The sequence below is a fragment of the Leptosomus discolor genome, chromosome 11 (assembly GCF_034619465.1).
Source record: "Leptosomus discolor isolate bLepDis1 chromosome 11, bLepDis1.hap2, whole genome shotgun sequence".
In the NCBI taxonomy this organism is placed as follows: domain Eukaryota; kingdom Metazoa; phylum Chordata; class Aves; order Leptosomiformes; family Leptosomidae; genus Leptosomus; species Leptosomus discolor.
Genome location: NC_141401.1, coordinates 9113206 through 9139000, shown reverse-complemented (window position 1 = coordinate 9139000; position 25795 = coordinate 9113206). Strand labels below are relative to the sequence as shown.

General features: G+C 46.7%; 1 protein-coding gene across 1 annotated transcript; it reads right to left on the bottom strand.

The window, feature by feature from the left end:
* Window positions 1–335: 335 nt before the first annotated feature.
* On the bottom strand, window positions 336–25795 carry FANCI (FA complementation group I). The gene is made up of 37 exons (XM_086471852.1): window positions 25712–25795; window positions 25499–25571; window positions 24805–24935; window positions 24279–24435; window positions 24144–24201; window positions 23666–23707; window positions 23061–23184; window positions 22059–22144; window positions 21748–21880; window positions 21424–21516; window positions 20791–20927; window positions 19411–19591; window positions 18717–18804; window positions 17397–17527; window positions 16672–16742; window positions 15631–15745; window positions 15125–15247; window positions 13941–14009; window positions 12595–12696; window positions 11603–11782; window positions 11387–11508; window positions 10823–10987; window positions 10092–10271; window positions 8597–8760; window positions 8104–8180; window positions 7519–7635; window positions 6734–6785; window positions 6018–6145; window positions 5819–5887; window positions 5584–5671; window positions 5100–5284; window positions 4417–4473; window positions 4277–4336; window positions 3466–3552; window positions 1906–2001; window positions 1232–1357; window positions 336–415 (listed from the first exon to the last, which is right to left on the bottom strand). Exons 1-37 carry the CDS (start codon window positions 25793–25795, stop codon window positions 350–352), a joined length of 4017 nt encoding a protein of 1338 aa, XP_086327978.1. The 3' UTR covers window positions 336–349.

Below are 25795 nucleotides of genomic sequence, written 5' to 3'. Positions count from 1 at the left end.
GACTGCGTGCCAGAGCCGAGCTCTCCTTTCAGGACATCTTTTGGCAGGGAGCGATCCTGGTCACTCTGGGCCCTTTTTGCTGTACGAACGAATGTTCCTGAGGAAGAAGATTTTGATAGCAGCACATTGGAATAGCAGAGGCACTTGCGATGGCAGCAGCCAGCTGTAGAACCTGAGACAGGGGGCCAGAGTCTCTGCTCGCACGCCCAGGGGCAGGAAGGAAGAATTCGGGAGTATTTGGCAAGAGAAACAACAAACCATCATCTCCGTAGGCACAGTTCTCCAAGACCAAGGCGAGTCTGCCGCAGAATAGCCCCTGGGGGAGGAGGCAGCAGTGTCAGCCCCAGCTTTATTTTTTTCGCTGTCTCTTCTTTTTGGGTTCCTGGTTCTCATCTGTCTCGTCTGCTGTGCTGCTCTGGAGAGGGGAGGGAGAGAGAGAGTAGCAGTACAGAGTGTGATTGGTTTTGTGTGATTAGTCTAAGGAATGTTTACCTAAAGTAAGAAACCAGATGTGCAGAACAGGCTTGTAACTTTTTTTTTTCCTCCATAACGAGATTACCTGAATGTGGGACTTCTCTCACCCACTGAGACTTTCCCCGTGGACATCCCCCCAGTTCATGCTGGAACTTAGCCCAGAGGTTATGAATGGCACAGGATGGGGACTGTTTGTGCTGGGTTTTGTCTTGTTGAAACACTCAGGAAAGTAGCAACAGAAGCACCAATAAAAACCTGGACAATCAGCAAAGTAAACTGTTTATTTTTTTTATCCAGCACAGGTTCTGCTACTTTCACCAGCACTGTTCTAGTAGAGGAGCTGGGTCTGAGGAGGATGATGCCTTGCAGAGGCAAAAAAAAAAAAATCTACAACCATTAACCTGTATGCAAAACCACGTTGCATCATGCTGCAAAGGTCTGAACCTGGCCAGCCACTGGGTCCTCAGAAGTAACGCTGATAGACCTCTCTGCTTGCTGAGGCAAACAGCAAGGCCTTAAGAGGAGTCTCGCTTCCCTAAGACCACAGATACAATTGGTGTGTGGAAATAAAGGTCACTCGAGGCAGAGGGCTGGAGCATAGGGGATGTTAGCCACAATAACTGTTCACTCCTGAGTGAGAGCTAACCTAGGGAAGACAAACTGTCTTGATTTCACACATACCTGCGCAGCTCACAACTACAGTTGGCCTCAAAAGAGGGGGAAACCTAGCAGTAAAAGCAGCTAAATGAGTTCTGACCTGGTCGTTGTCTGGCTCGTTTTCAGCATCCTCGGTGTTGTGCTCCTGCAGCGCGCTGTCGAGCATGGATGCGTTGATGCGGAAGTCCCGGGAGGTGCTTAGCTTCATATATTGCATCAAGTTCACCTGCAGCAACCAAGGCGAAACCAGGGGGAGAGGATCGTGCCATTAGCATCTCAGTTTAGTTTTCTGGGCTGCCTCGTCCTTTGCACAGCACTGGGACTGGGGCCATCACAGTAATAATGCAGGATCCAAGCACAAGGAAGGTGAAAAAACCACAGGCCCCCATGCAATCTAGTGGCCCATTTATGTTCTCCTAAAAGCCCAGTGATTGCTAGTTACTCTCACACTCGAGTAGGACCTCATCGTGGTACATCTCACTCCTGCTTGGGAAAGAGGCTGGGGGAGAGGGGTGAGGAAAGCAGGTATGAGGTGTGTAGGTTTCTGCTCACCCAGAAACCACATGCTCTTAGGTCACAGGCAGTCCTGCCACTGACATAGCTCAGTGTGACAGCAATTCAGCAAAGGCTGAAAGAGGTGCAAGGTCCTTACACTCTCCTAACTTGAGCACTAATAGAGACTTTAAAAGGTCGACCAGCAATAGCCCTCCACCATGCCCCAAATCCCCCTGCTCCGCAGAGTTCAGATCACAGAAGAGCTCTGCTTTACGTTACCTTTGATTTCTTGGAGAGATGGATAAGGAACTTCTCATACTGCTCTATTGCAAAAATCAGGTTTGGGATTGGCTTGGTCTCCCGAAGCACCTTAGCCTGAAATGCAGACAGCAGTGCGATGGGTCAGGTTTGGAAGTGAACAATGATGCTACAGCATGACATGAAGACTGCAACACTCCCAGGTTAGAAAAGTGTCTTCAGGAGCCTTGCTCCCTACCAGTCCTGCCCCAGCAAGCCTGGCCCTCTTTGCTACTGGTTTTAAATTGACTCCCATGATGGTTCTGCAGCGAGGCCCTCCTCTGTATGGTTTTGTACTCTACTTGCAGTCCACAGCCCTGATATGTCTGACAGCCATCGGAGCAAAACCTCCTCTGCTCCAGCTCTGCCAAGGCATCAACAAGCATACACCTTCCAGGCAACGAGCACGTGGCTGTTTCACCACATTTTTGCCCGGATTATTTACCACCACTGATGTTTGTTCTCCATGGTGACAGAGTGGTAAAAGGACACGCAGCCCTTCAGCCCATTTCCATATGCTCAGGGAACAGCTAGGAAGATCATGCTTGTGGCTTTTAAACCCTTAAGGTCACAGGAATGTCTGGGACAACTGACAAGAGGCAGAGGAAATGCTAGCTGGGAGTGCAAACAAAGGACATAAGAGACCGGGAACCTGCCAGCCTGCTCATTTGCTCCCAACCAAATCATCCTGTCACTCTCAACTGCCTTACTTTAGCGGAATCCACTACTTTATCTTTAAACGTAGTGATGAAATTAAGAAACACCTAAACAGAGTGCCAATAAATTAGCCCATTTCTGTAATTTCATAGCTTACCCCAAATGATAAGCTATCAGACAAGACAGACTATCTAGATTTGAACTTTATTTCAAGTCTGTGAGCTTTTATGCTGCATTTAGTTCAGGTGGCTTTTTTGGTTGTTTTTTTTGTCTGTTTGGGGTTTTTTTAGACTTTCCTCTGAAGTTAAGGTAGAATAAATTTGATTTTTACTTAAAGACCCAAATGGCAATTTGTCATTGGTGATCTAAGAAGCCCCCAGGTAATCCAAGCCTTGAAGTATGATCTGGTGGAGAAATGCCAGGCTTGTAAGGTTCAACTTAAGCCAAGTAAAGCAGCGTGTTTATCATGCCCTGGGTAGAGCAAGGACGAGAGCTGAGCAATTTGATCATCTGGCAAAAAACAGCAAAAGGTTAAGAATGCTGGTACCTGCTTCTCCCTTCTACAAACCTTGCGAGGGGAGGTAACAGCTGAAAGAGGGAGCCTTGCAGCAGCAAGACAGCTCCATTTTGGCTGAAGAGCGAGGAACCAAGCAGAAAAAGTTTCAGCACAAAACTCTGAAGGCTGCGATGCCCTGGAGTGAAACCTTTGCTTAATTATCTACAAAATTAATATTACAGTTAACACCCCTGCTTATGTTAATGAGAATTACAGAGCTCACACTATACATATATGACTATGTTACTCAACTCTCTGCCTAAATCATGCTATACATAACCCAAGTTCAAATACAGCCCATGTTCTAATAGAGAGTGAGTCAATCTTACCATGACTGTGGAGATGGCAGCAGCTTCATCCTCTTTCTTCTTCTTTTTCTTCTCTTCTGCAAAGCTTAAGCTCTCACTGTGGATGTTCTGAAGGAGGATGCCAAAAGATGCGTCATTAAGAGGGTAAGCAGGGAAGAAAGGCCAGCCAAGTAAGGCCAGAGAAGCCTTTGCCCAGCTAACAGCATTACCAGCTAGATGACAGAAAGGTAGTGATACAAGAAGGATGGAATTGGGGGTAATCTCAAAAAAAAAGGAAGGAAGGAAAAAACCGACTTCATAATTTACACATTCAGAAATATGTATGTGTGAGAAGTCCCCAGGAGTGGTAGCTCTGCACACCACTACACCTTCCCCAATAGGCCATGTCTGTTCCACAGTTCCTCACTCCAACACCCAATTCCTCTCCAAACAGCTAAATCCCATCTTGGCCACAGCAGTCTCAGGCACCCACATTACTTTACACTGTGATGACTGCAGTGTTGTGGACCTTTATTTGCCATTGTGGTTACCAGCAGTATTAATCTCATAAAAAGTAAAACCAAACCAACATGAGCAGAGTGGGGAAAATAAAAGTTTAAACCAGCTCCCCAAACCCTCTTCCTTCCCTGCTTAAGCAGAAATCAATATGCTTGGTCCCAATGGTGCTGAAATGTCTTATACTGTTATTTGACATAGTAAAGCCTGAAATATAAGAAACTCAAGTCACGTCAAGAAGATTAATAATCCCCAAAGGTGCCCGTGTGTTGCAGCTGATACACCACTCGGCATCAGAGAGACTGACTGTGATTTTGCCAGTTAATTTAGGCCTTACCTGTACATAAGTGATGAATGAGTAACACTGTGGCGTCAAATGGGAACCTGAGAGCTTCACCTGCAGAGAAGCAGAGAGGCTGCTGTTACTCCCAAGTCAAGGCAACGAGCCACTTCCTCCAGCAATTCGCTCCCACTCACCAGCTTCTCTAGCCGTCCTGGAATCGTATTCAAGGAGCTGCGGCAAGCCTGGATATACTGTAAGGAAAACATAAGAGAGTTTCTTCTAGGTACGCTGTTTCCAGGCAGGGCTCAAAGCAGCTTGTCTAACAGCACAGCGGGGAGGGCAGGATTTGCAAGAACTATCCTCACCAGTGGCTTGCTCTATCCCAGATGCCACGTCTGCATTCCAGAGCCGTGAGAGCGCTAAGGGAATTCACCACCTTGTCTCAAACTACCTCCACTGGCCTGTTTTCACGGCCCAGTCCCCCCACGGCTGATGCTTCAAGCGTTAGATGGGAATGAGTGGCAAGGGCAGGATTGCTGAGCGCCGAGAACACCGCGAGTGCCGCTCGCTGTGGCACACAGCTGCGTGCTGAGGAACCTACAAGATGCACTGGGGAGCGCCACTCCGAGCCACGCACAGCTAAAGGAAAGCTTCTCTCCAGCTGAATTGATCTCCACTGGTACAAGTATGACTGCTGCAGAAAGGTCACAAAATTGAGGGCATGAGAGCCAACAGAATAAGGACTGAACTCCTGCAAGAGATCGACAGCCCAGTCCTGAGCAGAGCTGCTGCCAGGGGTCACTGTGAGCTTGCTGTAGCAGATGGGGAGAAAGTTTTCAGATCCCAGCCAGCCCACTGTCAGCAAAGCAGCACTCACATGTTTGATGAGGGAGGTGAGAATTGCGTATGTCTTGCTGAGGCTTCTCAGCAGCGTGTCCACACAGCTCCCTGCAGGCAGTGCTGTCTGTACCAGCTCATGATAAACTGTCAGCAGAGTTCCCAGCTGCAGAATTACACCTTTCTCCAGAGCCTGGGTTTGGTTTGATGCCTGAGAAGAGTCTTCTAGAAGAAAGAGATGAATACCTGGTGAACATGTGTCTAATGTATCCAGTTATGCAGGTGGGAGGCCCAAAGGACCATCTTTATGTCTGGTGCACAAAGCACCAGTGTGGCAGAGGGAAAACAATCACATTTTGTGTCAACACTTCCTCTTTTACATTGTTTATGTCGAACCAGCTCAAGGGAGCGTTTAACCTGACCTCAGATGAGGATACCTCAAAATCCCCAAATATCTTTTTGCTCTCTGTCTTCATCTGTTTTTGACAAAGGTGTAACAGTAAGAAGTGGACCACTTGTATTACCTGATGTGTCTGATCCCAGACTGGTGAGTTTCTTGATAAGCCAATCCACCTCTTCAAGGACCTTATCCGCCTGACCCAGAACCAGCAGCTAAGACAGAAACACCAATAACAAAACAGGTTCTTGGAGGAATTTGGCACAACAGGAATCTACAAGCCACTTGTAGCAGAGTAGCCCTGGGCACTACAGGTTGTCCATACACACTACAGGTTGTCCATACACACTTCTTTGACTCACACAGACAGTAGGGGCTGCAGTCCTGGCATTCACTACGGCGAAATGGGACTGACTCTCCACCTCTACATCCTGGTCAGAGGAGAGAAAAGTTCTGATGAGTAAAACTTTAGCTGCTGTCACATAGTTTGCACCAGAAATGCACTCAGTTCTGCCCTGACAGCACTCAGAGATGAAGAGCCAGGCTGCTTCTGCATCATACCTGATCGATGTCTCCCAGGCAAGCGTGGATGTCTTGTGCGAGTTCACGCAGCAGACTGACGGGACTCTTGTACAGAACATGGAGACTGAAGAGCAGAGACAGCAAACCCTTGCAGCAAGCGATATCCTCTGTGGGGAAGGGGAAAGAAAACACCACATTACCGGGTGCAGGGCTCTCCTAGCTATTTAGGAGGAACACCAGACATCCAGTGAGGGAAAGTCTCAGATGCCACATGGGTTTAACAGTCTGCATTCCCAGAAACGATACGCAGTAGACGAAAATCCTACCAAAATAGCACACTTACAAAAGCAGAGTTTACAAAGTTGGGCATCCCATCTAACACTGCAAGGGGAAGTACGGCACACTGGAGCCCTCAGCTCATAGAAAAATGATGACCAGGAGGAGAGGAAGTGCCATACAAACTCTGACAAAAGTGATCTTTCCAGAGTATAAATCCAGATTGGAGCAACAAAGGAGAAAAGTCAAGTAAGTGGCTCCTCTTTATTCAGCAACCCTAGTATTTATAGAGATGGAGTTCCTTCCCTAATACTTGTGCTAATAACCACAATGTCATGGCAATCTGCCACAGAATGGGACCCGAATGTATCTGTAACAAAGAGGTAAGTAAAAACAGGACAGACAACAGCAGAGCACCTAAAGGTCTAATATCAGACCTGACACATCACATCTAAACAGGCTCCCCAAAGCTTACTTACCAAGAGCATTTTCTTTGCAAACTTTGACTGTCCAAGTCAGGAATTGAAGGAACTGTATAAGGGGAGACAAGATATCATGGCTTTGAACCAGAATTCAAAGCACAAAACCAGTAACAAAAAAAAATTCAAGACAATGAATCACAGCAAAGGAAGATGAACAGAGTGCCCTTCTGGCAGAAAGGCACCCAGCCATGCTCTGTGAAGTTCCAGAGGGGACACTTAACCTGCTAACAAGTGAAAAGCTGAGACCCAGGACAGGGGAATGGCTATACATTCCCCTGGACAGAGTAACAGCTCCATTTAATTTAAGGTAAATGACGACTCCAGACTTCTGGCACACTTTTAGTGCAGTCCCTAGCTTGTAAAATTGGGGCACTTTAGAAAATGCCTCCTTGCATGGAAGGAATTAGGCACTCAGCCAGTTTGGACTGGTCACAAGTCTGCTGGCCTTTTTTGGCTCTATTCCCACGTGGAAGCCATACCACAACTAAGCTCAGGAGTCTCTGCTCAGGCAAACAAGTCTTTCAGACTCCAGGTGCCCAAAAGCAGGATCAGAACGTGCAGAAGCAGGGTGGGAAGACAACCTGTTCCTAACTGTCCTTGCAGGTGTGTGACAGGAGCGTGCTGGATAACATAAAACAGCTCTCCCTTTGACATGGTCTGGACTGCAGGAGAAGGCAGAGCACCCACACATCAGAGCCCTCAGGTGTCAACCCCATCTGGTAATCTACCCACACCTATGGCTACGACACCATCCCTGCCACCCTGTGAAGGTTGTGAAATACCTGCTGAGAGGCCGGATCCAGGAGTTTGGACAAAGTGGAGAGAACTGTGATGAGTGACTGTGTTTCCTTGGCGTTGAAGTCATCTTCAGCACTGCTGAACTGGTTCACCAGGGACCTCTGATTATGGGAAGGAAAGACAGAGTCCCTGAGTGTGAGTGCTTGTTGCAGGGCCATTTTAAGAAGCAAATAACCAGAAGCTGCTACAGGTAAAGGAATTGGCAACAAGGAGAATGACAAAGAACATAAAAAGAGGACTGTTCTAAACAGCAAGTGCTGGGTTTTGTTACGAGTGCTTACACAGAGGCCCTCGTATAATTCAGTGTGACTTTTACAATATTCGGGTAAGTTTATGCTGCACTGAAGGACCCTATAGCTCTGTAAACACATGTGCATTTCAATCCAGCTCTGCACAGCACCCTGAAGGAGCTTTCGTTAGGGATCAGGAACTTTTCTGAACTGCCAGTGAACCAGTGTCACAGTTGCCATCACATACTCAATCCTGTGGTCAAGCAACAGAGCGCTAGCAGCGCTTTCTGCCAGAACCACCAGTGCTTTGGAACACTTGCAGCACACAGTGGTACTTACCTGAAACTGTCGGATCTGGAAGGCAGCTCTCTCCGTGACATTAATATCCGTTTCTTCTGCGTCACCATCAGTAATATCTGGCAGAGACAGAGAGGTGCAGAAAAAAGCTAAATGCCAAGAGCAGAATACAGGACTTCTTTCCAAAAGTGGGAAAGACTGCAACTGCTCACAGCTAGGGGAGGAATACAGACTGCAAAACCATGGTGAGCACAAAAATGCGTTAGAGGCAAACTTCAAATAGACGAATGCTGTATCAGACCCCAACTATCATTTGCTGACAGACTAAGAGCTCTACAAAAGCAGGTCAAGGTCTCTCTGGAACTTGCCTCTGGTGTGAAAATCAATGCTATTAAGCCCTCCTTGTTACTGAGAGGCAAGGACCGGACTCCTCTCTCCCTAGTTACGGAGAAAGGGCACTGGGTCCGTAACTGCCCACACGTGGGCTGGAACAACAAAGCCTAGAAACCAAACCAGAATTGCACCGTGTGCCTACCCAGGGCTTGTAGAAACTGGGGGATCCTGGCCGTGTACAGCTGCTGCACCGTGTTGAAGATCCGCAGCAAACCTTCCAAGCACAGAAGTGAAATGCTCTTGCCCTTCTTCTTCCCTGACTCTTCAACAACAGTGGGAATTGAAGTGTACCTCCAAAGCAGAACCCTACAGGATGGGAGGTGAGTTAACGTCACACGCTCTAGTAAAGCTGGCTGCACAGTGCAAGAACTAGAACAGGGCTAATCACAGATTCTACTCTTAGGATCGTATTTTTAATATAACTAAATTGGAAGGTCTTTTTCCTATAGGAAAGTGGAGGGAGAAGAGATCCATTTTTCAGATGATTCTGTTTCAATGTCAGCAAAACAGCTACCGCATTCTTCCTGCACAGCTAAATAATTTAATTCTTTCCGGGTGCCAAGGGACCTTCCAAACCCATTTCAAGTCCATCTTTATTCACTCATTTCTTCCATCCAGCTTTCCTTCTGTCTCAGACTACCCAAACATTGACCACTGGCGTCAAACCTGTCAGTGACAAAAAGAGCTTTTCTCTTGGCACTTTGAATCTGTGAAATGTCAGATATCACTATAGGGCTCTACACAAATAAAATCAGAAAGGTGGACGCAGGCAAAGCAAAGCGAAAAGCTTTGAAGGAAGCAAAATTGTTTGGCCCAAAGGAGACTTTTCTATTTGTAGGCAAACATCTTTTTCCTGCTCCCCTAAGCCCACTTCTTCCCTTTTTTGTTCCCTCTCCTTTCTTCTCATTAGTTCTGTCGCCTGCACAGATGATCTTATTTATTTCAATGTCCAATCACGCAAAACATGTAGCTCACATGTAGTCCTAATGACTGCCACAAAAATAGCCTCTATTATTTGGAGCGAGACACAAAACAAGCATTATTCATGGCAGGGGTAATTTGCATTTTGTGCTCTCTGCTGACTGGGATCTGAAAAGACCCCATGCAGATATGACCTAGATCCCAAAAGACATTTACATGGTTAACATTCTTGGATTTCCAAAGGATTAGATGCATGAATGTCTTCAAGCATCTTGCAAAAGTTCTAAACCAATCTTTTTTAAAGGTTGTGTCCCTCTTACATCTGTTTTATACTGTAGCTAGAAGTGAATTTTAACTTCATTGCATCCCAGAGGCCTCAAGAAACCAGCCTGTAACCATCCTACCTCCTCTGTGACAGTGAGTGATGAACTGAAAGTCAGAAAGAGGCTGAAAACGAGAGTTTGATGGCGTTTAGTTCTTCCAGGCCAAGTACCATTATTAGAGATGTATCACTCACTCTGGCACAGAAACTGTAGTGCCTCCACTTGATTTCTCAGGAGCAAAGAAAGGCAATGATCTCAACCCAGTAATAATAGCAGTTTGAAACAGTTACAGACTGCATTCTTCTTTCAAAACCCTACCTGAGAATCAAAAAAATCCCCAAAATGCATTGCTGCTTTTTAGGGCCGATATCTTCATGTGCCACAGTGACTCACCGCGTGATTTTGCAGAGGTTCTGAAACATCTTCTCAGGATTTTGGCCGTCTGGACCATCAGTTTGCCCTGTCTCCTCCAGCTGCTGCACCTTCTGCAGAGCTACACTGACAGCATAGCGCAGGAACTCTGTGCTGGAGCGCAGAACCGCCAGGCTTTCCTCATGGCTTTGGGCATTGTCCCTGAAGAATCGAGAGCACTGTCAGAGAATTGAGGATGCACTGAAAAAGCACGGGGATGGCCTATGAGATTCAAAATCTAAATATGCATTTACAAATAAAATCATTAGCTGAATTCAGAGTGGAAAAGACTCTTTGTTTTGGCAGCTTGTAGTGAACACTCGGAGGATAGAGCTCCACCAGTCTTTCCAAACACACTAACAGACATGGTTTGAATTGATGTCTGGCTCTGTTCCACAGAGGACTGGAGCTCAAACACTGGAGTTTGTTGTCTGGGGAATGGCCCAGGACTGGAAAAGTAAGACCACAGAGAGTCTCTGCAAGTCATAAGCGAGGTCCAGGAAAGCTGGTTTGTCAATACCAGGAGTTGCTCAGCTGTGGTTCCTGCCTGGACTATGATGCTCTCCAGGCAAGTGCTGTTACCACGCATGCTTTGTACAGAAATGAAAATGCCTGTACTGTGTATGCAGCACACAGGACAGCCAGCACGCAGACACCACAAAACCAGCTTGTGAATAGGCCTTAAAGCTACTCCAGATTTGACAGCTTCTCACCTGAACAGTGCTGTGAGCAGAGTAGATACAAAACCCATGGACAGGAAGCTCCGTGCAGTTTTGTTGCCCAAAGTAGATTTGTTCTTTCCAGCTTTCTCCTTCAGGATTTCAGAGAGTTTGTTGTAACACATAAACAGGCCTAGGACATCCTCAAACTTGTTCTTACTGCCGTAAAGTAGTAGAAAGCATTAATGGAGGAAAGCTAGTCTTACAGTTTCCCATTCAAAGCTTCCATTGCCAGATTACACAATGGCACTTTCTGAGTGATAAAACCATGACACATGACATCTCCCCGCCTCCCCAGCAGCATACACCTCATCCATTCCTCCCTGACCTGCTCTCCTACAAAATGTCACATCTCATCTCCCACAACACACAACATTCAAAAGAAAGACACTCCCCAAGGTTCTGTGAATGTCTGCGCCACAAGGCACTCAGAGTCAGAAAACATCATTCTGATGCTGTCTTGGCACTATTATTCTGTGCTTGCAGTGAGGCTGTACTCCAAAGAGCCAGGCACAGTATAGCACAGCTAGTGCTGGAGGGTAAGATTTGATGCTTTACCTGAAATGCCCTGTGTTGAAGTTGTACTCAATCAGGACCTCACAAATTCCCATCACCTGAAGGGCATAGATGTTATTCTTTACACCGACACCAGAAGACAGAGAAAAATCTGCCGATTTATCCTAAGAGGTAAAGGAAACAAGTGAAAAATCTTTCCAAAACCTGACAAGAACTCAGTGTCTTCTTCCACTGACTCAAACTGAAAATCTGATTTACCAGTTCAAAGTCTTCCAACTCGCTCTTGATCATTCGTCGTGTGACAGATTCTAGCATCTCTTCAAAGTTTTGCTCAAATCTCACATCCTCCTCCTCCTCGTCATCTTCAGCTCCTTGGCATAGATGCACAGTGCTGTTATACCAGGCGAGACAGTGTTGGATACAGCAGAGCAGATGGGCCTGAAGGAAGCAGCCACACAATCACACTCAGCCTTCTAGCTGGAGGTCACTGGCAGAAGTGGACACAGGCCAGACTAGTATAGTTGGATGCAAAGAGCCACAGCTGCCTTTGGAGGCTCACGTGAGTCTCAAGAACATGCCTCATTCCCAGAACGAGGGCATCTGTAATCCCACACACAGCTTCCCAGTTCCAGTTTCAGACCACGTTGTCTGCCTGAGCTTGCCTATACAGGACGTAAAGACTTAACTGCCACTGCTCCCTCAACCGCCGAAGGAGATGGAAAGGGAATTTCCAAAAGGGCTCTCACTCTAGCTGAAGTGTCTGCTCCCTTCCTGGGTGTGCTATTGCAGCACAGCATGGAAGCTTCCTTAGGGGAAAATAAAGTGGTTAATATGATTTTTTTCCCTTGGAAATCCAACGAACTGTTGAAGTCTCATCTCCTACAATTTCAAAGGAGCAAAACCAAAGGGCAGGTTCTTCCCCCTGCTACGCACACTGCACGACTATTTTATGTGGAATTAAGTTGAAGGAGGGGAAAAAAAAAATACCCAGGGTGAGCTCAACAGAGGATAACAGAACTACACAACTCCTAGAGCATTTTTCACACAGGTCCCCTAAACCACTATGCTAGCAGAGTTCTAACAGACAGCCTGAGACAGGGGTGAGATGCCCAGCTCTATTATCATTAAAAGAATTGCTCCAGGCTAGAAGAGGCTGAAGAAACACAAGGTATTCAGCTTATGTAGCAGCACAACTAAAATGCTATGGAACAGACGAGCCTGCAGCTGTGGCCAGCCAGTACAGCTCTTACCAGTGGTTCTTGCAGAAAGATTTGATCTCCTTGAGCCGTAATACATCCCTCAAGTTTCAGTGGAGGCAGGAGGTCTGGCTGGGGTAAGTAATATTGCTTTATCTGTCACAGAAACCAAGAAATAAAAATAACCAGTTACTTGGTAACTGAGCCTCTTCGGTTGTCTGAAAACAGAATGCGATAATCTTTGTACTCCATTCTACAGAGTGAAAACCGGCACTACAATAACGGCACGTACATGTATGTGAGCCACGTCATCTGCTCGATTAGTAATTAAAATCCCCTCTTGAGTTGCTTATGCACCTCTCAGCCAGCACACATCACTGCCCTAGAACAAGTTTATCTGACCACTTGCTGTTGTGTTGCCTCAACGTGCAACACCACTTGCACTTCACCTGCAGTGCTACCCATCTTGCAAGGAAAAGTAACTGCTTTTGCTGCCCATCGCCCGAACCGAACGCCTGGCCCCGTTATGGCATCCAGCTTCCTGGCCTAAGGGTGCAAACCGCAATGGAGGCTACAGCTGGCACTAAAACAAATCCATGACAGACCATGCTTCCACCAATTTCTGGCTGTTTGGCACACTACAGGAAGGAGCTATGCTCCGAGTACTGATATAGGAACAGAACCAAATCGGGAAAGTTAGAATGATGCTATAAAATTTTATACATTTACACCAAGTTCATTAAGTGCCCTCTGCTACCCAAAAGCTGCTGTGCTCTGTTCACGTTCCTTTCTCAGACCCTATACTGTCATGGGAAAGCTGGAATTAGTCAGCATGAACTCTACGGATGATTAAAGGGAAGAAAATTACTTGTCTCAAAGAAAGCACAGCCTGTCCAATGGATTGAGGAAATGTGATTGTCTTGTTGCCATGAGCAACACTGTTGGGGGATGAGTTAATCCTCCGAGATCCTACATGGACTTGGGTATTGTCCCGATGGGAGGACAGCAATAATAATTACTGTGGCAGCACATATCCTTGGGGAAGTATGGGAGGGTAACTGCTGTGCACTGCTAAGGAACAGGGAGCACACAAAGCACTTCATTGGGCTCAAACTTCTCACAGCATGTCAGAATCGAAGAGTTGGAAAGGGGTCCAAGAGATCCTTTCTCTTCCACCCTGTGACAGGATATGGAGCAGCCTCCAGATGTTTACCTAGTCTGCTCTCTCAGCGTAGCAGGGGTTTGAACACGTCCTTAGAGAAGTGCCACAGCACTTTAAAATTTGTTTCCAGTGTAAGGGAGAACTATTTTCCCAATATTTACCACGAATTACTTGCTATACTGGTTGCAGTGCAGGATTCTCAGAGTCTCTGCAGCCACACCACATAGCAGTACTTTACCTGGGACAAGAGCATTTCCATTACGGAGCTGGCCAGCTGGGAGTTCCTGCGAAGGACATCATAAAAACCCTAAAGACAGGAAGGAAGGACAAGCTGGCTTACACAACATGAAAATGAACCACATGCATAATAAGTGGCGTCATAAGACAGCAGTGACCCGTTGGCACCACAAGGAACCATGAGGAAGTAACAATGTGCTCAGTGTAAAATCCCATACCTGGCAAAGCAAAGGCACCACAGAAAGAAGCTATGAATCAGAAAGAGTATGAATTTTCTCACAGGGGCCCTTTCACAAGCTGTATCTCCCTAGCAGCGGTGGCATCAAGCCCAGAGTGACTTTCACTGCTATTTAACACTAGCACTAGATCCAACTTCAAACTGTGAAATCCTGCTTCAAAGGCAAAACAAGCCAGTGGGGAAACTGTAGGAGGCAAAAAATACTTCAGACTGAGAAAACTCAGTGGATGGATAAAGCAAGCACAAGTCTTACAGCAGCAGTGAGGAACACACCCGAAACTTGTAGCTCACCAAAGGCCAGTCCATCCAAGTCAAGAAGGAAAAGAAAATCTCTCTGACCTGAACAATTTTTTTTTCTCAAGGTGGTACCCCATGGTTACCTCGGCAGCTAAGATACGCAGCCAAAAATGGCTCTGTATGTTACACCATTTGTCACAACAAATCTAAAGGACAGACAAGCCTTTATAGAAACTCGCAAAAGGAAGAAGAGAAAAGACAGCTCCCTGATGCAGTCTGCAAGAAAGTTTCCCCATATTCTCCAGTCAGGGTTTTCTCTGGAGCCCATCATTAACTTCCAGCAACTCTGCATCTATCCAATGCCTGTTATAACACTCCTCCTCACTGGGCATCAAACATCCTTCCCACTTCCTGGGCCACACCATAAAGAAGAGAGACTCTGATGCAGATTTGCTCTTAAGCAATGTGTGAGATAAGGAAGACACATCAATGTGTCTTTGGGCTTATAATGGCCCAAAACAAATAGAAGCAGAAGGATTAAAAAAAAAAAAAAAAAAAAAGTCCTTGGTACGTGTCCCATGAAGAACATAACTTAGATGATAGGTTGTTTTCCACAATAATGTGATCATTATTTACCTGCGGCTGCAGCAGAACCAGACTACAGAAGAGCTAGTGGCTGTTTAAAAGGAGACTGAAGAAACCATGTTTACCTCATATAACATGAGTCGAACATCCGCTTGCTGGCTCAAACATCGCCTCAGGCTGCCCAGGATTTCGAGGCAAAAGGCCTCATTAGCTGCAGAGTTATAGCAGGCATGAACATCTGCCTGGACCTGGGAGAAAGTATCAGTCACGTTATACTAGTTACAGTTCCCAAATCACAACACAGAAGCAAGGTGATAAGGGGCCTGGTCCCTAAACAAGCACTGAAATAGTCCTTAGTGTGCTGCCAAGCTCCTTATCATCATTATGGAGCAGTGTGAATGCTCCCCAGCATACTGGTGCTGCAAGAGAATGACTCTGAGAAGCCACGTCCCTAGGCCAGCTTCTCTTTGCCCATTGCATTTCCCAAAGCTTTCCTTCCAGGACTAATCCTTACTGAAGTTTTATTTCCATTTTGGGGAAATACTCCACTCTTGAGTGGTTTCAAACAGGGCATATTAGACACGAGACTGTCTCGTTATGTCCACGCCAGGGACTGCAGAACAGCACTTACCTGAGTGGCACCAATGGCCTGGCTGCACTGGGAAGAGGACAAGCTGCCCAGAACTTTAAAGTTTCTTAACAGAAGCAAAAAGCCAGCAACTGCAGCCTTACGTGCATCGAGCTGCCTGGGAGTCAGGGGGAGAAAAGAGAAGCATAAGGACCGATGGAAGCAAGAAGCTCAGAAGTAAATACAAGACCAACTCAGCAATGAAAAAGGGTCCACAAATACAGAGTGACCGGGCCCAGTGGAACTGTACTCCTGAAGAAGGCAGCACAGTCCCAAGTAGTTAGGAGCTTGGCAGTTTGCTGGGAACTCCCTTGCTCTGCCCTCACAACATTCAGTTTCCTTTCTGTCCTTGCAATGCTCGCATGGAGGGACAGCTCCAGGCCAAATCTCAAGCATTAAATGATTCCTGAAAACTGGGAGAGTCTCACAGAGCTCACAGTTGGAAAATTCCTCACAAAAAGATGGTGTTTTCCTTTGCTCACCGAAACCCTGCGTATTTCCCAGGACCAAGTCTTTTGCCTTGAATAATAATCCTAAATTATGAGTTCTGTATTCATAGCCAGGCAGCCACTGCCCAACACAATCCAGTCTGTGATCACAGCACTATGAAGACAGCAGGCTGGTTTGCTCAAAGCATTACCAAGACGAGCAGCCTGCTTCTCTACCACCTTGTAAGGGGTCAGAGGGAAGGTGGCAGCTCAGCATTTTGATCGGTGGTTCCTTCCAGACTCTCCCTGGCATCTGGATGCACTCAGCTGTGTAGACACACGTTGGAACTGGTTTTAATTTTGCCTGCTTATTTGGAGTTCTCAACAGCTTTCTGAATTGCCAAAGCCCATTCAGCTGGGGTTGGGATTTGTGTGGCAGTTCAGTAGAGCTGTGACTGTATTACAGTCCGAGGCTAAAGGGGTAGGAGATGTCACCATCTAGTTATGGGAAGAACATAGTAAGAAGACACTTAGCCAAAACAAACAAAAAACAATTCTGCTCCAAAACCATAAATAAGTTGTAGAAACTTTTCAAAGAATCCCTTTCTCAGCTTACCTGGAAAAGATAGCTTTTTGGAGAACAAGTATCAGGGAGTCCCTCACGGACATGCTGACTTTGAGCAGAGGCTGGAAAGGAAGATACACTTTGGAGAGGAAAGCAGTAAGGCATGCCAAGCCCTTGGGGCATATGAGCTCATCTTCCTTGGGCCCATCTGGCCCTGCATTTCCAATACTGTCCTCAGTACAGTAGGAGAACCAAAACATTTTAAAACCATGTAAAATTAAATCCGGAGAGGTGTAGCAGTGAGAGACCTTAGCAGGTTAGTGAGGACACAGTGCAAGGGTTTGGGAAAAGAACAATTATCCCCAGACTGGATGAAGCAGGTAAAAGTTTAACGCCAGGGCAATATCTCAGCCCAGGCAAAAAGAAATACTGACATGGAGCTTGCAAGGAGAAAAATCAACGTGACAGCTACAGCTGTTCAGCTAAACACTGTACACTCAGTTTTCTACAGTGTGCAGCATCTGGGTATCTTCCAGACGAAAGGTCAGCACAGAGCAGTTTCGGTACCATGCCAGACTGCACCATATGCTTTTTGCTAGAGGGCACATGCAAATCCATGCTTGAAGAACAGTTCCACGCTACACCAAACAACCTACAGCAGAGTACGAAGGTTTATTTTACAAGGAGGGTTATTAGATCATGCATATAATTGTGGCCTAGAGCTGTCACTGGAACTAAACTAGCAAAGATATTCATGGAGAAATGTGAAGCTTTACCTGTACTGCCCGGAGAAGCCCTTGCACCGTGTCGATGGGCAGAAAGGACAAATTGTCAAAGATCTCTGTGACTTTGGAGGATGAAGTCTGAAGCACAAGAGGAGCAGACACAACAATATTGGACAGCAAGTCTGAAAAATAAAAGGACAAATGGAGCAGCTGTGGCCAAGGGGCCAGAAAAGTCTGGGCAAAAAATGTCTATAGAGCCAACAATTACAGAATAATCAAAGCCCTTCCATTACATGGAGAGGTTGTGATAGGATGAGCACTGAAAATCTGAGCTCTGCTGCAGGCACAAAGTGTAAAACGCTCACAACCCGGCTGAAGGGCCTCGCCCCACCAGAGGGCACTGAGGTATAAGGGAAGAGAGGGAAGAGGCTGCAGCATAGGCATCTCGGCAGCCCCAGCAACGCCCAAAGTTGCCCAAGGATGAGGAGGAAGGCAAGGCTAGGAACGTGTGACAAGTTACTGACTGATGGATACGAACTTCATGTGTGTCAGCTGTTCCATGGCAACTGCCTGCAAACGTGTTTTTCACCTGCGATGGACAGGAGGCAATTTGATGCAGCTGACACCTCAGTAAGAGGGGAAGGAACAACTGATTTTCATGGCTTCAGGTCCCTCCAGCAGGAAGTTCAGCAAGCCAGCTCTATCCTGGGCTGCATCAAGAGAAGTGTGGCCAGCAGGTCGAGGGAGGGGATTCTCCCCCTCTACTCGGCTCTGGTGACACCCCACCTGCAGTGCTGTGTCCAGCTCTGGGGTCCTCAGCACAGGAAAGACATGGAGCTGTTGGAGCGAGTCCAGAGGAGGCCACAGAAATGATCAGAGGGAGGGAACACCTCTCCTATGAGGGAAGGCTGAGAGCGATGGGGCTGTTCAGCCTAGAGAAGAGAAGGCTCCAGGGAGACCTTATTGTGGCCTCTCAATACTTAAAGGGGGCTTATAAGAAAGATGGGGACAAACTTTTTAGCAGGGCCTGTTGCCATAGGACAAGGGGTAATGGTTTTAAACTAAAAGAAGGTAGATTTAGACTAGTTATAATGGAGAAATTTTTTACAATGAAGGTTGTTAAACACTGGCCCAGGCTGCCCAGAGAGGTGGTAGAAGCCCCCTCCCTGGAAACATTCAAGGTTAGGTGGGACGGGGCTCTGAGCAACCTGGTCCAGCTAGAGGTGTCCCTGCTCACTGCAGGGGGTTGGACTAGAGGGGCTTTAAAGGTCCCTTCCGACCCAAACCATTCTGTGATTCTGTAACTTCTTCTGAGAAGCTACGTCCTGAGTGTCCACAGAGCAGGACATATTTCTCTGTCTTTCCCGTTACCTATGAAGTGGCTGACAGGAGATGCCGCTTTGGTGAGGACTCTGTTCAGGACCTGCTCAAGAATGTCACTTCTGATGGGCTCATGAACCTGAAATGAGAAAAGAACAGTAAATAAAAATCAAAAGCTACATAAATTTAAGATATTCCTGTACCTCACAGCACAGGCATCGTGCCGTACAGAGGAAATCCAGATCTGACAGGTAAGCTGGGACTGGTGGCTGGAAGTCCCCTTTCAGCTAAATTCACACAGATGGATTTAGATTTCATCCCAGGCCAATCAGAACCAGCACAGCAGAGGCACACATAGTATACTCGGAATATAATGGGTCAAATCTTCTGTGGGATGCAAATTCACCACTTCAGAGAAGGTGCGGGTTTCAATCCCACCTCTGACAGATTTTCTTTATCCTTCTGAATTTCTCTACCTTCTCAGCAGCTTCTTGGAAACTGTAATCGGGATTACCCAAGTATCACAGTAGATGGAACAGATTAGGATTAGGTTTTTAGGAAGATGGCCTCTTCCAGCTGGACACGGGCAAATAGGAGACTAAATCTAGTATTGTTTGTAAAACACTCATGATGGATACAGCATGCAACATTTTGACACCACTTACCAGGAGAGAAAGAGAACAGAGTTCCACCCCGCCCCTCTGAAAAAAAAAAAAACAAAAACCCTCTCCAAAACATACACTACCTTAAACGTTTCCAGCAGGATACTTGCTCCCAGTCTGCAAGCCTGCTGGGCCGGCATTTTTGAAAGGCCATAACTGGTATCAGCAGCTTTTCCTCCAAAGGGCTTTTTTGGTTCATACGATTCCATTAAGCTGAAGCCAAGATCCACCAGGCCCTGAGTAACATGGTCCCAGCCAAAGGCACTGAGGAAAACATTAAACAGGCCAGTCACGGAAAAGGTTTAGACTAGAGCAGTCTCAGGTAAAATCAGCACAACACGTCTTGCAGTCCTAGTTCTCCAGACTTGCTTTCCAGTCTAAAGGTTTCCTCGCTATGAGGAACGACGTGCGCTCAGGTCTGACCGGGACGTGGCAGCCGGCTGGAGCTGAAGCACGGAAACAAACTTCACAACTCGCGGAGAGCTGTAGAGCAGGTACGTTTACTGCAGCGCTGGGTGCGAGGGGGATCGCTCCTCCTAGCTTGCACACCGACTGGGTCACATTCTAAAACTCTATTTATCACACCAAAACATGCATATTCATGAATTAGTACAATTAGTTTGGGGAATAGGTGGGGATTTCTCAGAATTCATTATAACACGTTTCCTCCTCTTGGCGCATGCATGCTGTCATCTGGTGGTTGCCCTTTGGGGGCTTCTGGAGGAAGGCTCATAGTCGTCTTCCCCGTGTACTTGTTACCTTTAGTATAGAATCCCTGATTGGCTTGACCCCAGACTGCAGAACCAGCTTGAATCTGATGATTGTCTCACAAAGACATTCTCATGCAGGCCGTTCCTGTTATCTTAAATATTTCAAGGCTGCTTCTGCTCCCTTTATCTTATGCAAGGTTTGAACTGTCTAGCTAACTAGCTTCTGCTAAGCTATGCTACATTAACTCCTTATTCCTCAGATCAGAGTCGGGATGCACAAATATCCTACTAATCCCGAGATCTTCAAGTCAGAGAGGAAGACAGAAGAGGAACCTCTCACATCTGGTGAGAGATCACAGAGCTATTCCACAGGATGTTTAAAGGACTAAGAGGAAGAAACCAGTGAACCCATCACTCATCCCTTGATCAGCACACAAGCTACAGCCAGCAGCATCACTCATACCGTCAGCTGCTTTACCAGCAAGAAACAGATAAGGTCCTGATCAGTCTAGTTCTTTGTGCCACCAGATGCCAAGATTCAAGGTAGAGGGGGCAGATTTACACAGCTACATTTTGTTGCCGTTTTGTTTTAATTCACCAATCTAAAACTGGGATAAAAAACTTTGGATTTTGACACTGTTCCCTGCTGGCACCTGGTCAGCAGAATTTAGCGCCCCACAGCACTCTAGCAAGGCAGAAACTCTCCCCTCCCAAAGCCCACTGAGTGTTCCGCAGCACATGGCAAGAACTCACCTATTTTTCACCACTTCCAGAATTACAGTGGTTACATCATATTGTTGAGGAAACAAATCTTGCAGAAACTTGGAGGCCTGAAGGAACTGCAGGTCCTTGCAGCTTCTTGTGATTGATGTTTTCAAGAAATCAAATATCTGGAACATAAAATCATTGAGTGTGAGGAAACGATCTTTGAAATGGGACCTGTATAGTCTTGGGTATGTTCCAGTAAGAGCACCAGCCAGAACACAAGTTCCAGTACAGCCTGCCAAAAATCTTAACTCACTTCTTTCTCGGGACAAACACACCAACCTCATTAACTGCTTCAAGGAGGGTAACTTGCTCCCTGATGCTCTTCAGGTGGCACCACAGAGCCAAACATTAGAAAAAGAAGACATTGCTTTTCTTCTCATTCTACAATACCAACCCACAGGAATCACACCTCTGGAAAATTCTGATATTGCTCTGGGGTCTTTTAGGGTGTTCAGTAAACTACAGCGTACCAACGATCTAACTGCCTCCCTGCGAGCATCCTGAAACCATTTTCAGCCTAATTCTGATGAGCCTATGACCTAACCGTGCTTCCTTTCCTTTACAAGGACCACAGTGACATCCCCATGGAAGTTCTCTGCAAGCTTATCACCCACATACCTGCTCTTGCAGCCTGTGTTTTACTGCAACCGACAGCAAAAGAGCCACGCTGAAGGGACACAACGCTCTGCTAGGGTCCTTCTGTTGCTCAGTCTAGAAAATGGCAAGCAATAGTCAGAAAGCTTGTTATCTTCAACTGCAGCATCCCGCAAGTTCAGGGGAGGTATCAGACACGTGTCTCTTCAAACATATCATAGCACTTGTTAAAGTGAACGTGGCGGCCATCACAAAAAATATTAAATCTCTTTTACAGATAACCAATTAAGGTTTAAAACACTTGCTTCAACATCTTAAAGAACAGTGCCTGCTGCACCTCTGTCGTACCTTTAGATGTCTCATTAGTTCTTCGCCTAAGTCCTGATCCAGGTTGATAACAGAAACAATATGGAGAATAACGGTGCCTTCCACATGGCGGAGCTGGTCTAGGGGCATCGTGGCTACCTCAAGGTCCACTGATCTGTAAGTTTTATCAGAAAAAAAAACAAGCGATCCAAAGCTATCAATCATTTCTTATGTGTCAAGGAGGATGTAGTTGTACAAGGTTTAACAATTCAAATTCAAGGAGCCCTGGGCAGGACCAGGATGACTACAAATACCCAGGTAAAAAGAAAGGGGATGACAGAGGAAGAACTTACTCTGGAACCCTCTGTTCTTCCTTTTGTCTCTTATCCAACTGATTGAAAAAACTGATGATTCCTTCTAAAACAGTCTTCTTACTGCCCTGCAAGGCAGGACATTACATTAAGCCACTGCAGGGCCTGCAGTATCTCAGAGAACCACACTCTATTCCCACACCAATTACAAATGTCACGGTATTCTTCATTTCCCTTCATAAATCACTGAGGTGGGGGAGGGCTCCTGTGTGGCTCATTTCCAGGTGAAGTGACTCTGGTTTAGTTTGCATATTTCTTTTGACTGCACAAAGAGTCAAAAGAAGCTGAAACTCTCAAATGTTCTGAGTTTTTTTTTTAAAGTTGTTACTAATTAGAAAGGATCCTTTATGTTATAATCAATTGGGAAGGATTTCAAACTCCTAACCTTCAATCTTAACAATACATTTTGGCCGGCGGACCCAAATGACATTCTAGAACACATATATAATTTTGTCTTTGGATCATTTTGGTATTGACTTGGTCACAAATGAAGCAAGCAAAAGAGCCAGATCACCCCGTCAAAGGGCAGCGATGTCACTGGCAGCCTCTGCTTGCAGGAAGAGCACAAGAGACAAGACATTTCCAGTGCAGGTCAGACTACAACTCAGAAGACACTCACACTGCATGATCTATCACTATGGCGTGCAGACCACAGAGTGAGCAAAACCACACTTAAGAACACTGGAGAAAACAATCCTCTGTGCAGCCTGCTAAGTCTGTACTCAGTCCTTATTTCCCAAAGGTTTCCTTCTTTCCCCACAAGGAAGATCAAGATTGTATCTTTCTCTGAACAGTCAGCTTCTTCAGGCTTGAGGGAGTTAGAGAAAAAAAAACCACTACTGATGTCCTGCTGTGTCCTGCTCCCCACAGCAGAGTTTGGGAACAATCAGAATCCCTGCCAAAATCCAGCCTATAGTTCAGTCTGTACGTATTTCTTTCTCATGGTATATACTTCGGGGGAGGCCAGCTCCCATGAGCTTTTACCTTTGAAGAAAGCAGCAGCAGCTGATAGACCAGAGGGGGAATTTCTTGCAGGTCTAATTTGGAGAACATTCTAAGGACCTTTTCCACCACAAACTGCAGCTCCTCTCCTGATAGTGGAATATCCCTGTTGAATCAAAGATGCAGCCTAATCATTTTCATGAATTTCCTTCAGAATCCCACAGCAGATTCAACCCATAACTAGACAAAAGGTGCTAAAGGTGCTAATGTACAGACAGGCAGCAAGTGCTCCTAAAGTCCTCACCAGCAGCAACAGATCACTCCACACCCTAACACTGTCCCAGGATACTCTTCGCCCTGCGGTGCCTACATCTCCCCCGCATCACGCTTGTTCAGTACCTGGCCAAGGCTTACTCACACACGCAATAAAAGCCACGATGCCATGCTCAGCCTTTGGGGCATGTCTTCCCAGCTGCCTTTTGTATCCAGGTGGATCCGATGTGGATATTCATCGACCAACCACCCCTGGGCCTGTGCCTGGTACGGTCAGACCTCCTGTTCGTACTTGCCCCAAACAACACATGAAACAGGACATGGATGTGACCACAGCACATGGAAGTGTTGATGCTGAAGGGAAAAAGAATTACCTGAACATGTTGGCAAGATGTATTACACTCTGAGGATCCCACCTGGTAAAACAAAGATATGTCAGAGAATTGAGAGCAAGCAGAATTATTGCCTAGCCCTTCCCTCCTCTTACCCAATTATTCAATGTCACCATTCCACTGTTACATTCTGATATTAAGATTAGAAGCCAGATTTCCACCAGGAATCACCACCGCCACCCTAACCACCCAGACCTGTAGTGGCTCTGAACTCCCCCAGCCCCCTCAACAACAAATACCAAGAAAGGAATAAAAACAAGCGCTTCCTGAGACCAGTTCATGCAACGCCATTACCAGCTCTGGGAACAGGGTGTTCCCTTGCCTTCCCAGCCAGAGAAGACACTGCCATGGAGGGCACAGATTCAAAGATGATGGAACAGGACACAGATGGTGACATCAAAGCACAACATGAAGCACTCTGCTTTGCCATGTAACTAAGAGCTGGCAGAGATGTACGTACTTGCTGGAGCAGAGGGTATTTATCAGCTGTTTCTTAAACTCTTCCCCATTCAGTTCACCTGAAAAAGCAAAAGTCTTTTAGAAGCTGATTCTGGAGGAAGGGACAGGCTGGGGAGAAGGATCGGTGAGGGGTTACCTTTCCCATAAGCCAGGCTCTCCTTCGAACTGGCCAATGCAGTGAGAACAGTGGAAAACAACTCCAAGGATTTCCCGTTAGACAGGCTGCCGCCTTTAATAACGTCGACAAACAGGGTGGCAAGCTCGGCCAACGCGTGGGCTGGCAGCTGGCGAGCCTGGGAGGAGGTACAACACAAAAGGGCCTGAGGCAGCGCACAGGAGAATTTCACGATGCCAAAACCCAGCAAAGGACAACATTTCTTACAGCAAAATGTTCCCCTAAAAGGGGAATTCAGTCCCAAGTTTTCCATTTTGTACTGTCCTTCATAGAACAGAGCAGTCAATCAAGCTGATATAAACATAGGTTTGGCATTTCAACTCTAAGTCTAAATATCCAAAGATAATCACATTTACACACAGAGCAAATTCCAACACCAGCTTAGTCCAGAGGAGATCCTTCCTCGGTGGCCTAGTGAAGGACCTCAATCTACATACGAAACGGTACCCAGCAGACCCCAGGAAAGCCAGCCCAAATGAGCTTCTACCTCCAGCATCAGCAGTCCTATGATTTCAGACACCTTGCCCAAATGCAGGTCCCCTGACTCCACTAGCGGGATGCAGTGCTTGTAAACCTGAAGCCTCCTGAGAACACCACTTTGCTGGGAACAGGGGGAGCCTTATAACGAGAAAATAAAGAAAACAATGAATGGAAAAAAAGTTACACAAGTAACAACACGTTGCTAAACAACAGGAAAAACAGGGTTAAGCTGCCATCTGACTGCAACTCCCTATTTTATCTGACAAAACAGATAAAAAACCAGAGCACAGAAAACTAAAATCTCTTGGCTAAAACAGCTGAAGCACTCAACCCTGTATCACACCCTGCAGTTCACTCAACCTGCTGCTGGAGTGTCAACATGGTGAGAAGAATCAGCTTGGCAATTAAGTCTCAGCTGGCCAGCTCAGTTCTACTCCCAAGGTATCCAAGGGCTCTCAAAAGTAAACCCCACTTACAAGAGGTTCATTAAATACATATTAGTCCAGTTTCCCATTTCATCTGTTTTCGGATGTCATGTTTCCCTGTGACAACCCTGACCAGCTGTTTTTTACCAAAAGTGACACCTCCTTGTGCTGCTTGACTTCACCCAGCCAGCCTGTAACCCATCGGCAATCACCAGGGCTGGGGCCACAGCCCCCCTCCCCACCCACCCCCCAAAGCGCAGCTCAGACATCACCCACCTTTGAAGACCCCTCTTAGCAAAGCTGCCGTCTCCCGCCCCTTCAGGGCCTGCCTTGTCACCATATCGCCCAGCTGCCAAAAGAAGGGGACGCTGTGAGCTGCACGTCACCCGAGGAGAAGCCGCCTTCACCCGCCTGACAGGGCCCGGTGGCGCCCCCCCGCCCCGGCCGCTTCCCCGCACACAGCGCCCTGCCCGCGGGCCACCCGCGCACCTCGCCCTCCCCCAGGCTCTGCAGGGCCTCCTGGAGCCGTTCGGGGGCCTCCTCGGCCGCCAGCGCCAGGATGCGCTGGGCCAT

Bases quoted from the DNA above. Each gene is read 5' to 3' on its own strand.
- FANCI (XM_086471852.1), bottom strand. From the start codon at position 25,795: ATGGCCCAGCGCATCCTGGCGCTGGCGGCCGAGGAGGCCCCCGAACGG. The intron at 15,746-16,671 runs GTAAGCTGAGAA...CCTGACTCCCAG, and splicing joins CAAAAAGCTATCTTTTCCAG to GCAGCTCGATGCACGTAAGG. The intron at 4,474-5,099 runs GTGAGTGCTGCT...TTTTCCTTACAG, and splicing joins TCACCTCCCTCATCAAACAT to TATATCCAGGCTTGCCGCAG.